This window comes from Panicum virgatum, chromosome 9N, assembly GCF_016808335.1.
Source record: "Panicum virgatum strain AP13 chromosome 9N, P.virgatum_v5, whole genome shotgun sequence".
NCBI lineage: Eukaryota > Viridiplantae > Streptophyta > Magnoliopsida > Poales > Poaceae > Panicum > Panicum virgatum.
Window position 1 is genome coordinate 21,758,996 of NC_053153.1, and position 15,101 is coordinate 21,774,096.

The 15,101-nt window shown below is 45.3% G+C and overlaps 2 protein-coding genes across 2 annotated transcripts; both read right to left on the reverse strand.

Annotated features, from left to right (window-relative positions):
* Positions 1–421: 421 nt before the first annotated feature.
* On the reverse strand, positions 422–3,580 carry LOC120691033 (E3 ubiquitin-protein ligase HAKAI homolog). The gene is made up of 3 exons (XM_039973986.1): positions 3,217–3,580; positions 2,299–2,357; positions 422–1,774 (listed from the first exon to the last, which is right to left on the reverse strand). The coding sequence occupies exons 1-3, from the start codon at positions 3,532–3,534 to the stop codon at positions 685–687; spliced, it is 1,467 nt and encodes a 488-aa protein (XP_039829920.1). The 5' UTR covers positions 3,535–3,580; the 3' UTR covers positions 422–684.
* A 6,063-nt stretch (positions 3,581–9,643) lies between these two features.
* LOC120691641 (ABC transporter G family member 11-like) lies at positions 9,644–14,350 on the reverse strand. The gene is made up of 10 exons (XM_039974785.1): positions 13,740–14,350; positions 12,208–12,497; positions 11,960–12,131; positions 11,739–11,861; positions 11,520–11,648; positions 11,228–11,422; positions 11,013–11,099; positions 10,657–10,929; positions 10,371–10,478; positions 9,644–10,225 (listed from the first exon to the last, which is right to left on the reverse strand). The coding sequence occupies exons 1-10, from the start codon at positions 14,148–14,150 to the stop codon at positions 9,884–9,886; spliced, it is 2,130 nt and encodes a 709-aa protein (XP_039830719.1). The 5' UTR covers positions 14,151–14,350; the 3' UTR covers positions 9,644–9,883.
* Between the last annotated feature and the right edge of the window lie 751 nt (positions 14,351–15,101).

The following is a 15,101-nucleotide window of genomic DNA, read 5'->3' on the forward strand; positions in this document are numbered from 1 at the left end:
GATCTACAACTTTTGTTACATAAAATTTTTCATTTGATCAATGAGCGGACAGCCGGGAGCGAGCAACCCGAAGCAGACCCAGACTCGTGGGTGCTGTGATGTCTCAAAGAAATTGGAACGATACAAAATTAGCATAACCCTGTGCTACTTGTGAAATGGTTCAAATTATGCTCTCACGTTAGAAGTTGAACAATGGACATATGTAACTCAATCAGAACCTTGTTGCCTTGTTTTTGGCATGTACTGTACGCAGCCAAAATGATACAACTGAACTAAAATACCTCAAAGCAATGCCAAAATGATACAACTGAACTAAAATACCTCACCTCAAAGCAATAGGCACATCAGCGTTCAGACAATAGACCACATTAACATTCAGCACATGTTGAAACTTCTATCACGGCATCATTTTTTTTTAAAAAAAGACAGATTTATTTCATCCATTGTACAATGGCACACAATCAACTACCCAGAACTAAAATTTCAGAAATTGCAAACATTTCATTCAAACAGGACCAGTTATAGCATAATACAAGCTCCTTCCACCAATAGCTGGGCGGGCACCGACGGTGTAGAACTCAGCTACCCATTCTCATAAGTTACATGCTAAAACAACAAAATTACAATTTGCTCAACGAATTAACATGCAATTTTGGTAATAACCATCAGTTAGTGCAAAAAACATCAACTCCGGTTAAAAGATTGCTGTGAGCCTGATGGAGGTTGTGTAGGGGGAGGTGGGGGAAGTGACATCTGCATTTGCATCGGCATAGGCATCTGTGCTAGAATACCCCTTCCATCACCTCGATCTGACATGCCTGGATTCATGGAGCCCTCAGGAATGCCCCCAAAACTAGCCTGCATGAAGGCCATACCACCACCACCCTGAGGATCACCTGCACAATCAGCCATTCCCTGCCCAAGGGTCATTGACTGAAATGGATTACCCATCAGTCCCATAGCCCATGGGCGCTGAAGCCCCTCAGGGAAGCTCATAGGACCAGCTGGAGGCTGGACACCTGACATGGAACCTTGGTCTGATCCAGTATCTGGCAGTTGCATCTGGAAGGGGGTAGCAAAATACTGAGGATTTCCATCTTGCTGGAGAGGATAATTGAATGGTGCATTGGGGATCATAGGCTGATTCATATTCATGGGCATCATAAAGTTTGCCTGATGAGGAGGAATTGGTGGAAACATAAAGGGTGCATTAGCCATCAATTGTTGCTTGTCCTGAGTACTGTGGTCAGATTCTTGGCGAAGTGGAGTTGCCGCACCAGGGCTCTCCTGGCGTGACTGAGAAGTCCAGTTGTAGGGCCGGTCAAATCCTTGAGGTGGGTTGTTCTCAGCCTGAGCATCCCCTGGTGGATATGAGTGGCGACCATGGAATGATGGCGGTTTTGAAAGCATTGGGGGCCTTAGTGGGGTTTGCTCCCTGGATTGGTGGTAGCGGGAGCGTTCTTCACGATCTTGCATGTGAGAAGTTGAAGTGGGTGAAACACCTGGCCTTGGAGGAGCCCGTGCAGTGGACATTTCAGGCATTTGAGATTGTCTTTGAGTATCCCCTGCAGAAGCACGGGAGATGTTTGGAGCATCTGACTCGTTATGTTCTTCCTTCTCTACATTAGTTTGTAGGAGGTTAGCATGGGCTTCAGGCACATGAGACTCAAAATCTGCTTTCTTAAGGAAAGACTTGAGACACATCGGTGCAGCACAGATGAAAATCCCTTCCATCATTTTCACACTCTGTATCTTCTGAATACGCTCATCACATCTGCAGCAGAACAGAAGTTTTAAATTGACAGACTTAGACAAAGCTAAACTCTATAAGAGAAACACATCAGCTATCCATATTAATTAAGGAATGAAAGCACAACATTTCCAGAAAATTGCATGCACTATATTTGATTATGTGTCCAATGATACAGATGCAGGATATGTCAATTTTTAACCAATATTCATATCTATCAGTCCAAATGAACAGAACATCTCAATCTCATATGTGTGCACAGCTAACTAGGATAGAAAACGATTTTAATAGTACTGCGCTATTGCAAGCATATGCACATAAATTGTATTATCTTATGAAAAGCAACAATCAGAATCATTCAAGACTAAGAATCCATATAACAAATCAATTTACTAGAGTAAGCTCTATCATGTTTTGCTGATAACCCACTGAACTACTGCATGTTACTCTTACTGTGAAGACATGAACTACTGAGTAAAACAAATTGCCATGAATGTGAGAATGAGACAGGAGCAAGTTACGAAAACTTCGGGAGTTAGAATGCTTACAGATAGCAGCTGGAATCACTTCTTGCACAGGTTAAACAAAAGGCATGTTCGCAAGGAATCTGAAACCAAGAAAAATTCATTACACTATAACAGGGGCCAACTGCTTATATTAGAAAAGGATCTATGAATTGAGTGGCCGCATGTATGCAGTTATTCAGGGAAAAGGTAGAAACACAGGAAAATAAAATACGGAATACTGAAGATAACAGAAACCAAGATGATTCCAACCTATTTTACATGTGGCAAGGCTGTTTGACTTGCTTACGAAGTACATCAGAACAAAAAAAAAGGAGGGCAGACTATATATGACTAATTCAAGCTTAAACATAACACTAACAACTTGTAGCGAAGACTTATTTCATGATGCAAAAGTATAAATAGTCCATTTAGCATTATATAAATTAGGCTAATAAGTATCAACTACAAGCAAACTGTGTGTGATCTGTTGAACAAACAGATGCACTAGAACTGTACGAGGACAGTGATACTGCCTTCATTCAATCAATACAGCTTAAAACTAGGCCAGTAAATATTAGCTCGCCTTACAAATGGAATTGCTAGAATACCGAGCCACTAATCATTCCCAATGAGCTCTTGCAAATTAAATGCATTTTGGTGTTTTGTTCCAACCCTCATAAACCTAAAACCCTAAAAAGGAGCACAACACGAAGATAATGTGCATCTCCTGCTCCATTATTTACAATTATGTTACCAGCAGGGCATGATTAGAGCTAGCGGCGTCCCTGTGTCAATTGCTAAACCACAAAATTTGCTAACTCCGTCATAACTTGTAAATGGCTACAGCATCAAACGCGGTTAACTAAACCTGTAATTTAGCACAGAAGCAACACCGATCACCGCAAGTTCGCGGTTTGATAGCCGCATGAAAAAAAACAGCTAGGGTTTAGGAGTCCGTACGAGGCGGCCGTAGATGGCGATGGGGAATTCGCAGCGGGAGCAGATGTGGACACGCTCCCCGAGCGGGCGGCGGGAGCGGCGCCCGATGGCGCGCGCGGCGGCGGCGGCAGAGGTCGTGACGGCGCCGAGGCTCTTCGCGACGGGGAGGTCCGCAATCACAAGGTGATCGGGGCACGCCACGGTGACCGACTCCGGGACGCCACCGCCCAACGCCGCAGCCGCCCCCGCGGCGGCGGAGGCGCCGCCCGCGGCTGCCGCGCCGGAGACGGCGGCGCCGGAGTCCGACGAGCCGATCTTGCTCAGGCGGATCTGCAGCATCGCTAGTTTTTCTTTCCACACTTCTCGGGTGGTTTTCTTTGGTGGGTTTATTTGCTCGTTCCTATGTGGACTCGGGAGGCCCAGGAATCATACTTTCAGTTTCGGCCCGCCTGGGCGGGCCATGGGGAGGGTTGGACAATACTTGATTACTGACTCATTTGTCTTTTCTTTTATTTGTTTCATTTTTTGCCTCTCAAAGATTGTCTTCCTTTTTGTATTGTGTGTGTGCTTCCTTCTGTTTCCCCCCACTTGTAGATGAATTTTATTCATTTTATTAAAATTTGAATGAAACATATCACCATTTGAATGAAAAATAACCAGTTTGAAAATTGGCTCAGGATGAAATATTGCCGAGGGATATGCCCAGCGTCTCATCTCGTCCCGATCCTGTCGATCGTTGCGACCCAGCTCAAATCAATCAATTAGTTCGCGCTGACGGTTGGACGCGACCCAACTTTCATCTGGAGGATGTTTCTTGCCTCCCAGTCGGAACGGTCGAACGGAGTTCAATTAGCTCTTTATCTTAATCAATCTATCAATTAGCTCTTTATCTTAATCAATCTATCTCATGCCATCTTTCATCTATTAAATAAATATTCTAACACATACTTTAAAATACAGATTTATCATTATCTAGTTGCAATAAATTATATTTTGCATCACACTTTCATATGTATTTGATATATATTTAATTAAACTATTTGTTTATAAATTGGTATTATTGTTATCTCTTCCAGCATATATGAACGCATGGTGACACATATAATGGATATTGCTTTTATATAAAAATAACTTAAAATATTTTGTTAATAATGATAGAAATAGTAATTATAATTTTGTATTTGTTGCAGTAGGTTTCATTTTGCATCACCCCTCCATGTGTTTGCTATATATATTTAATTAAACTATTTATTTATGAATTGATATTCTTATCTCTTCCATTATATATGAATACATGGTCACATATCGTGGATATTATTTTTATATAAAAATAACTTAGATTATATAATAATAATGATATAAATAGTAATTTAGAATTTATATTGGTTCACTGTAATATTTATTATAATTATCTATGTTAGATTAGAGTTACTTTAACTTTTAATAATGATATAATTGAATAATTTATATGCAAATTTTATGGGTTATTTGTTTTATTTTTATAATAATATATATGGATAATTTACATGAAAATTAGAGGATTACTTTAGATTTTTTATAATAGCAGAGAGTTTAGATATGTGTTTAGGATTTACTTTAGTTTATTTTCATAATGGTAGAGGTGGGTAATTTATTAGAAAAAGATAACAGATCCAGTAACTATTATATCAGAGTTGTCAGATTAATAGCCAGATGTGTTCTGATTTTGGTGAGAATTTCTTTATTTTTAAGTGTCCAATTAGGATCTTAGATGGCTTTATGTTGATGTTTAAAATGAACCTCCAATTAATAATACTAAGATCATGCAATGCAATGCGAGCTGGATCATGTTGCGTGTCTGTTGTTTGTAGAGCACCGCCTGCTTAATGACTCCGAGTTTGGCGATGCCTGTTGAGCCCTGAGCTCTCGTTCTGTCTCTCCCTGCAGAGGAACATGCCTTCCATGAGTTCCATCAAACCTTCAGCCCCATCATCTCCTGGATCTGGTCACTGAATAGTCCTGACCTGATATCTCCAAACCTAAACCCATGCAGGTTTTGTACCAGAAAATTACAGTCGGTCCTTTTGAACAATCAGACAGTGAATAATTAAAATCGTAGACACCCCGAGGGAAGAAAAAAGAGAACAACAAGCACCCATCGTACCCTGCCAGTAATTGCGCACCAACTCTAGCTGCCTTCCTGTCGACGGATCCACATGCTATGCCCGTTCCCGAGCACAAGGAGAAAGGAGGCCCCGGGCTGCAAATTGAAACCCGGAATGCCGTACCGAGGCAGAGATGGAGAGCGAGGCAGGCAGCCAAGTACTAACGCCTTTGCTGGAGTAACTTCCAGCGCCTATAATAATAAGGGAGATGTCCAAACTACGTCTTTGAACTATCAAAAAATTCGATTTTTAACATTCAACTACAAAACCAGATAATTTAGACCATCCAACTATTAAAACCGGATAAATTTTGACTCTTGGGTGGTATCCAAAGTGGTTTTGTATTTATTTTTTAAAAAATAAAAAAATTCTAATTAGTTTTAAAAAATCGAAACTAATTCATTTTGAAACAAAAAATATGAAACTAGTACCAAATTTTTTAAAAAACATATAACCTATTTATTATTGCTCTATTTAAATCTTAGTTATTTAAAAATAATACACATAATTACAAGCAACTAAATATTATAAAAATAAGAAAATTGAATCTGAATAACTAAAAAGTATCGTACCAATGGATAGGTTACATTTTGAGAAAAAAATTTATACCCATTTTGTACTTTTTTTATTTAAAATGAATTACTTATGAATTTTTTAGTTTAAATTTGAATATTTTCAATTCTCACAAATAGAAACCCACTTAAAGGACCAAATTTGTCCGGTTTCAATAGTTGGATGTTCTTTGTTATTCGGTTTTGTAGTTAAAGGTTGAAAATTGAAAATCGATTTTTTGTGATAGTTTAAAAGTGTAAAGCGGACTTTTCTCTATAATAATCTGTTATCACCATAAATTAACAGGGTTAATTAATGGACCGCAAGTGATTTGGGCTTAATGCAGAAATTAAAGGAGACTTACGAATCGGCTCCTGCGTGGGCGTTCGGGCCATCTGGGCCATGTACCTTTAGGTTTAAGTTCAGTTTGAGTTAGAGATAGAGTTCAATATGGACATGTTAGTTTAGATTGTTTTCCAAATCTCCGGACTATAAACATGTACTCTATGATATTCGTAAAGAAAGAACGTCATCACGTCTCGCAACAATAATTCTCGGTGCACCGCCACCCATAATCCTAGGGTTTCATCCAAGTAAGCGCCATGCTGCCCTGATCACTTCTTGTGATCAGGACAGTATTGTTCTTACTTTTACCTTGGTATTACTCATACTGAAGCGTTTTCGATAGCGAGTAGTGCTAGTTATCCTGGTATTCGTAGCATGACCTTTAATAGATTTATCATGCTCTTATTGTTTATCATCTACGAATATCATGTTATATCTGCGTGATCACGTATTAATCTTATAATAATTCTTGTTGCATAGAGTTAGTCACGTAGAGATAACACCTTGCTTCTTTTCTATCTAGTAGATCTAATCTATTATGGTTTGTTCTTATACGTAAGAATCGGCTTAATATCTGCTAGTTTAGGCCTTGCAAACGGGTTGGACGATCCGGCGACGTATTAGATGCTTTTGCCTTGATCTTAACAGGGATTGATCCGGGTGTAAGGATCACCGGGGTGTCCGACCCTAGAGGGGGAGGGGGTGAATAGGGTCGCTAATCGCTTTTTGTCCTAGGGCTCAAACTACTTGCATAAGATAAACCTAACACGTCCTACACATGCTAGTTATGACTAAGGTTTATCTATGCTACTCTCTACTTACCCCTAAAAACTTGCAACCTATAGCCAATCCTAATCAAACTAACTAGGAAAGTAAAGGCATGTAAGATAGAGTAAATGCGGAAGCGTAATACGATAAGTAAAGAGTTAAGTGCAAGAGGGATGTAAACTCCCGAGTAGACACGGTCATGTAACGTGGTTCGGCACAAACGCCTACGTCCACGGAACACCGAGGCTCTTCCGATCACGTCTTGCACTACGCCACCAAGGCGATGCCGGCAAGCAAAGGCAAGTGCCCACAAGACACTAAGTCTCGTGCACCGCCACCGTCTCTCTCGGTCACCCGGCCGAAATCCACTACGGAGCTTCTCCACCAAGGAGGGGGCCTCCTCTTCCCCCGCACAAAGTGTCGTTGCCACTCCACACCAAGACGGAGGGTCACACGACGGATCACAAGTTGCTTGCCGCAGCAAGGCTTCTCTCAAGGGAGCTCTCGCAAGAACTAATCCCTATTACAAGCACTAAGCACTCTCACAAGTGTGCTTAAGCCTATATGATGTACAATGAAGCTATAGGATGGTTGGAGATGATCTTTTACTCTTGTATGCTTGTATGGTCTCCAGCACTCTCAAATGAGCCGTGGGGTGGCATATATATAGCCCACACACCCCAAACTAGCCGTTGGAAAAAGGCTGACAAAAACCCTTAACGTCGGTTGATCCGACGCTCAACTTTTTGTCATCACCGGTTTAACCGGTGAGTGCATTTTCCAACTAGCCGTTATACTTCAACGGCCACCTCAATCGACCGACGTAATCAACCGATGAATGTAATAGAAACGTCGGTTTAACCGGTGAGTGTAGTTACTGAAAAACTAACTCTCTGGACAACTGCACCGACGTTCATCAATATGTAATCATCGGTTTAACCGGTGTATAGAATTTTCTCTATCTTCATCTGTCAATGCACCGACGTATGCAATTTCTTTAGCGTCGGTTAATCCGGTGTAAAACCCTAGCCCGCAGACCTTCTCTGTGATTGCGCCGGTGAGTTTATTTTGCTCTACGTCGGTTTAACCGATGATAGCAAAATGCCTCAATTCTTGTCCCTTGAACCGAAGAGCTTTCAGGGCGCTGCACTGAGACCCGCGAGGGGCGGCTACGCCTATCCTCTCTTTGTCATCACTTGAACCTAAAAGCCTGAGAATAGTCATCTTAACAATCACATTAGTCCAAGTGTTGTGTGTGTCATCAATCGCCAAAACATTATATTGAAATATGGCATGAGAGACCATTTTCGCTACACCGGGAATCGGCTTTTGCTTATTCTTAGGCCTCTATTCTGGTTAAAGTTTCGTTATCTATTACGCTCGTTAGGCCTAACTACGTGTAGGATGTTCCGATGTAGCAGTGAAGCTTTTTGCCGTCGTGGATTAGATTAACTAGATCTAATTGAAGTAGTTTTTGCAGTTATTTGCTTTATCTATTAATATCCAGATATGCAGATCTGATCTGACATCGGGACTCGATCGGCTCTTTAAAGCCGATGCAAGAGTCGTCCCGGGGAGCCGACCACGGCTCGGACTAATGTTTACACGTGTTTGTGCATGTAGGCAAATCGTCGAAAGCACGTTTGCACCTTCCTGATCGGGTATAGGTCAGGTGGCACGCCCTGTATCTCCAGAAGCATCGGCGTGTGCCAGGATCTGGGCCGTTAACCGAGGGACCGGTGCCAACCAGCCTCCCGGCTCTTCGTGTTGCCTGTCGCTACTCGCCGGTGGGTTTTGACCGACAACATAATCTTCTGTGTCGTCGCCTACCTATAGTTTCTTGCACGGCGGTTGCTGCTGCCGCTGCAGTGGGATAATTACTGTAGTATTACTGTAGTCAATCATCGATTACTTACCGTTATTAGATTCGTCGCGAAAAATTACATCCATTCCTAAAAAATTTTATAAATAAACTTTATTTAGTGCTTCATACATTGAAGATTCACTCGTTGCGCTACTTGTGGCACTATCATCCAAACAAGGCCGAAAGGATCGCGTCAGGTCACTGACGCCGCCCGCTGTAATAACTTCGCCATGTGATCCGCAGCGAGCATAGATGAGCTCACGCGTGCTGGGAGAGAGATGGTGAGTACTCCTGTAGCTAGCTACACAGTACCATCGTCCTGCATGCCCTGATCCGGCTACTGACTGCTACTGCTAAGCAGTAAGCACTGCCCGACAGAGCCATCCCCTCAGGTTCAGATCAGCGACGGCAATGAATTAGCCATGGTGGCAAACAGTTTGGCACTTAATCGCCATAACCATGCCGTGTCCTTTCCCTCTCCTGTTCTTGTCGTAAACCGTACAGTGTACAGTGCGTGCATGCTGCTGCCCTGACGAGATCTATCCATCGACCGGCAAAAAAAATCTTTCAGTACACGAGGTGTCTGTGCATTGTTGCCATTTATGTTTTTCACGCATCCACTGCTACAGAAGATGCGGCCAGCACTATCTTCTGCATCCATGAGAGATTGTTTCACCATGATAGTGGCAAAGAGAACTTTCGGGACTTTCTGTATATAATCCTGAGATCGATGCACCCGGCTGGAGAAAGATGGACAGTGGTTGAAACAGAGAAGGGACCAAACCTTGCATTGCATCCAGCTGCAGATTTTTTTTTTTTGAAATACTTCCAGCTGCAGATATACATCGATCTTAATTAGAAGGCCATCAAAGAACACTCCAATACAGCTTCAAGCAGTTGCTACTATAGCTACATGCATCCATATGACCATGTCACAGTACGGCATAGTTTAGTTTCAGCTTAGAGCTTTTTTTTTTGTCGCCCGGATTCTTCATGTTTTCTGCACGGCGATGCTTCAGGGGAGATCGCCCGGCAGGCTGGCCACGTCCACCACGTACCCGCGGAGCGACGGCGACCGGGCGGCCAGCTCCACCTTGCGCTGCCGCCGGTTCTGCACCCGCCGCCGCGCGATGTAGCCGCGCACCCAGGGGGTCACGTCCTCGCTGATCTTGATCATGACGAAGAAGAGGAGGCGGTAGATGACGATCATGCTGAACAGCACGGCGAGGTCCAGCCACTTGGACCGGTTCACGTCGATCTGGAACACGTTCTCCAGGATGTACTCCCCCGGGATCTTGGGCAGCTCGTCGTCCTGGTTGTTGAACACCAGGCCCTTGAGATCGTTCTGGTACTGGCCCTGCAAGATCAATCAAGAACGCAGTCCATGCGTCGCATTCATTATTCCGATCTATCTTACGGATTAGTATTATTTGATTTTTGAATCGAGATAACTGGTAGCTTTCTGCTAATCACTGTGAAAAAACCTAGTCCAAATTTTTTACCTGCAATGCCCAGTAGTGGAAGCTGATGTATGACATGGGGTACCTCCAGAAAGGCTTTGGGATGTCATGTGGAAGCCTGAAATATCCTGATACAAGCATGAATATGCCCTGTCCATTTCCAAGGATTGTTTCCCATTAAATGTGTGTTGTCATCATCAGAAGAGAATATAAGCATCAGCTTTATGATGTGTGGTTCCATGGACAGTGTCAGAATTAATCCATTCCTTTTCCTAACAGTGCCTGAAAGATGGTGGATAGGTTCAAGCTGTTGGGATGTTCAGTTTACCTGAATCCCTGCACCGATAATTATGCCCATGAGGAAGTTGGGGATCACGCTAGCAATGGCCATCATCAGGCTCTCGACAACAGTAACGCTGGCATAGAGGGCCAGGACGAAGAAGAGGTAGTGCGTGAAGCCCGGGTGGAGGCGCACCATGAAGTAGCACAGTGTACCCGAAACGAAGGTGATCAGGATCAGGAAGGGCATGGCTGACAGTGTGTTGCTGATGACAAAAGCCAGCACACCGTAGTGCCCATTGAGCCTCTCCCTTTGAAAGACCTGAACAGTGAAAATTCAGTTAGTAGTGCTAGGACCTGAAGAACTTTTCTAATGTCATCGATTCATTAGTGATTTCCACAAACCTTCATGTCCTCGACAAACGATGGAAACCCTCCGATCGACATGAATGTGACAAAGCCAAATACGAAAGAAGCACATGCTCCCCGAGCCTGATTGTTTTCATCAGTTTTGTCAGAGCACCAACATTGGGTTCCGGATTCAGGATAAGTAGATACTTTCAGTGCGTAAGATGTAACGGAAGAACAATGTAAGTATCAACTGTAGACAGAAATTTTACCAGAATGGAGCTGTATCCAGTGCCGACATTTAGGTAGATAGTCCCAATGCAGAGTGTCACAACAATGTAGATGATAAGCCTCAACCAGTAGTATCCGAAGTCCCTCGACATGTTGATGAATGATCGCTTCGTGAGTGTGAACGCCTGCATCGCAAAGCTAGCTTGGCTTCCTCTTGAGTCCAGCACTGTTCCTTTCTGAGTCAGCAAACCACATGGATCCTCTTTAGTTCTACTGAAATGGACTAGTAGAACTTTGATTGTCACAGATCGCTGAAGAAAATCAAATACTTACAACCCGTGCCATCTCATCTACTTTCTGTTGCGCATTAATGTAGTACTGTGAGTGCTGATAGTAGCTTATCAGCCTCCTCATTGCCTCTGAAGTTGTGATTTTCTCGAGCGGATCATCAGATCTTTCAAACTACATATGCAAAAGGAGAGCAATGATCATGAGATGTAAACCAACATGGTACAACAAGTACTAGGGAGCTGACAAAATTCTGAAACTTACTCTCGTCTTCATTGATCCTTTCAGAGTGGCCTTCACCTTGTCAAAATCCGAATTTATGCACCTGAGAAAATGATCCGACGGGTTGCGCAGCGGTGGGCATGGGAAACCAGCTTGGGAGAAGAACTGCAGGATGTACAACACGGTAGATGCTTCAGAGATCCCATATGCATAGCAGAAAGCCAGAAATACAGTTAAAAACAAGAGCAATCTCAGATTGTTACCTCACAAGCCTCAGAGGCCTTCCCAAAGTAGACAGTTTTCCCCCCTGATAGAAGATACAGACAGTCAAAAAGGGTGAACACCTCACTGCTCGGCTGATGCACCGAAGCGATGACTGTCCGGCCATCCCTGGCCAGCCCACGCAGCGTCTGTGTAACGAAGAACGCTGAAGCACTGCACAATTTTTTTGTGGTTGCAAATCAGTCACTTTGGCAGACGATAGTTACATGGGAGATGTAGCAGTACATACCTATCGAGACCACTGGTAGGCTCATCCAGGAAGAGCAGCCTGGGCCTCATCAGTATCTCAAGGGCGATGCTGACCCTCCTCTTCTCGCCACCACTGATCCCCCTCAGGTGCCAGTTGCCAACGACCGTGTCAGCGCAGTCCTGCAACCCCATCTCGATGATGGTTCCCTCGACCAGGGCCTGTTTTTCCTCCCTGGCCATCTTGTCGGGGAGCCGGAGGCGCCCCGAGTATGAGATCGTCTCCCTCACCGTCAGTGTGCCGATCAGGTTGTCATCTTGTGTCACATAGGCCTGAAATTGCAGATTGACCGTAACATTCAGTACCATGATGCGAATTCAAGGTGTGAATTATGAGCAGATGTTTAGATGACATTGATCAAATATTCAGATGCACGTCACATATCGTCATATCGAGATCCGCGATCACCAGTTTCTTACTGCTTTGAATTTATATGTGCATTTTTCTCAGTGACTAAGTAGCTAATGGTCACTGGTGTGTTCTGATATCTTTCCATTAAGGTGCAATAATATGAGTCATTTTTTAAAGAGTGCGCCGTATCTTTTCGATTAATATAACAAAAAACCGATAAGAAAGGACCAGCAAGGTCTCAACAACAGATGAGATCATGAGCTTATGGTGACCCCATGCTAAGGAGACCGGTGAACAACACTCCAACCCTGGTTCCCCTTTTCAGGAAACATAACTGGCGTGTTCCCACACCAACCAGTGAGTGTTTAACTCCATTACCAAACGCACACCCGAAAACAGACAGGCGACAGCGAAGGCAGATCACCCGACCTTGACCGGAGCCGGGTACTGATCTAACATTCTAACCCCAACCAGAAAGGGTTTAGTGGAGTCGAGCCTATAGCCCCCGATTCAGCATGGCATCTGCGGAAAGCCAGCAGATGCTGCAAACGAGAAGCCGATGCCAGAAGGCGGCAAAGGGTACAAAACCAGGCATGTGACCTGTGATGAGCGAGGAGTGATGTGAGTGAGTGAGTGACCAGCTTCTTTCTGCATACGAGTGTTGGTGTTCAGGTGCGAAGATAAAGGAAGATCCAAAGAGAGCTCAGGATCACGGATGGGGTTGTGGGAAAGAGACACCACCAGGGTGCTTCAGAACAAGGAAAGTGTGATGTGTGCTGCCGAATAGGTAGTACACCGGCAACTTGCTAGATACTAGCTGCCTAGAGTGCTGTACTTTTTGACGTGTCCAAATCCACTCCAAAAGTTAGTTTCATTTTTTTGGAAGGGCAAAAAAAAACCTTCTGCACTAGGAAGGAAGGATAGTCTGTTTATCCGCCCATCAGATCAACATCTAATAAGACAAGGCTGGAACATTTTACTACACAATTTGTTTCTCTTTTTTTTTTCCAGTTTTCATCTGCAAAGTTGCAAGCTAGTGCTCAAGAAAATGCCATTTGATGCATTGAACTGGGCGATTTGGATACATGCAAACAAAAACCAGAGTCAAGCCGTGCTGTTGAGGACGAGAAGGCCAGCGGACAAGCTAGACGACGGTAACGTACCGCGGCGCCGAAGGAGAGGTTGGCCTTGCGTCCGTTGAGGAGGATGGTCCCGGAGAGGAAGGCGTTGGCGGCGAGGCGGCCGGCGAGCGCATCGAGCAGCGTGGACTTGCCGGAGCCGGAGGGCCCCATGAGCGCGGTGATGGTGCCCGGCTCGGCGTGGCCCGTGAGGCCCTGCAGCACGGCCTGCGTGTCGCCGTCGGCGAGCGCGACGGTGACGGCGAGGTCCCGCCACGCGAGGCGCGCGGACACGTCCCCAAGGAGGGCCGCGCCCGCCCTGTCCCGCCACAGCGTCTCGCTGAGCGGGCTCAGCGCGGGCGCCGCCGCCACCGCCTTCCCCGCCGAGTCCTCCAGCTCCGCCGCCGCCGCCGCCGCCCTCCCCATCGCCCCGGCCGCCGCTCCCCCCTTCCTCATGCACCGCTGCCGCGCGCCAACACAGGCGCAAACAAGAATGCCGACTCTCTCTCTCTCTCTCTCTCTCCTCGTCCTTGAAGCCAACTCACGCGAGAGGAGTGGCGGTTCCTTGGCTTGCCGGCCGGGGCGTGTCCCCGCGCTGCAAGTACTGCGCTTGCTTGCCTGCCTGCCCCGCCTCTGCCTGCTAGGCGCTAGCTGGGGGTGGCGAGTTTTATGAGCGGGAAGCAGGGGGTGGATACGAGGGAGTAAATGGAGCAGCCGTGAGTGACTGGCGAGGAGTGACGGGACGGAAGTTATGAAGGGGTTTGACCTCGGGTCAAGCTCAAGCATCGTGCATCAAGCATCGTCGGCGCTGGGCGTGCCCTAGTCCTAGCCTCCTCCTCCTCCTAGGCCATGCGGCGCACGCCGGGGCGGGGCGAAACCGCATGCGTCGCCCGGGCGCGTCCCGGCTCCGGCCTCCGGCTGCACGCGACGCTCGCCGCGCGGGGGCGTGGACCGGGCGGGTTGATGAGGGGAAAGTGAGGTACCGGTGGCTCTTCGTAACCGATCTGACTTGGGCTCTCCAGTATTTTTTTTCCCTTTGAAAGTTTTAGCAAAGTAGTATAAAGTTACGGTAATTAATGCTAGGATTAGGACGTCCGTAAGTGATTATGGATTGTACGTGAGAGCCTTCGTCGTGTACTAGTATTTGAACGTTGGCATATATTGCTTCTCCGACAAAAAGGGTGACGCATTGTTGTGCAAGGGACAAATGTGAGAGCTGTGATCCCGTAAACAAGTTGTGGTGTGGCTTCTATTTCGGTTACCAAGAATGCTGGAACATACTACTGTATGTCGGCCAAGGGCTCTTATGTGTTATTTTAGAGAGAGAAGGGCAAGAGCTGTTGTATGTTGTTGGGTTAGCGTCCAACGACAGCACCGCGCTCACCTTCTTTTCAAAACGGTGAGTAT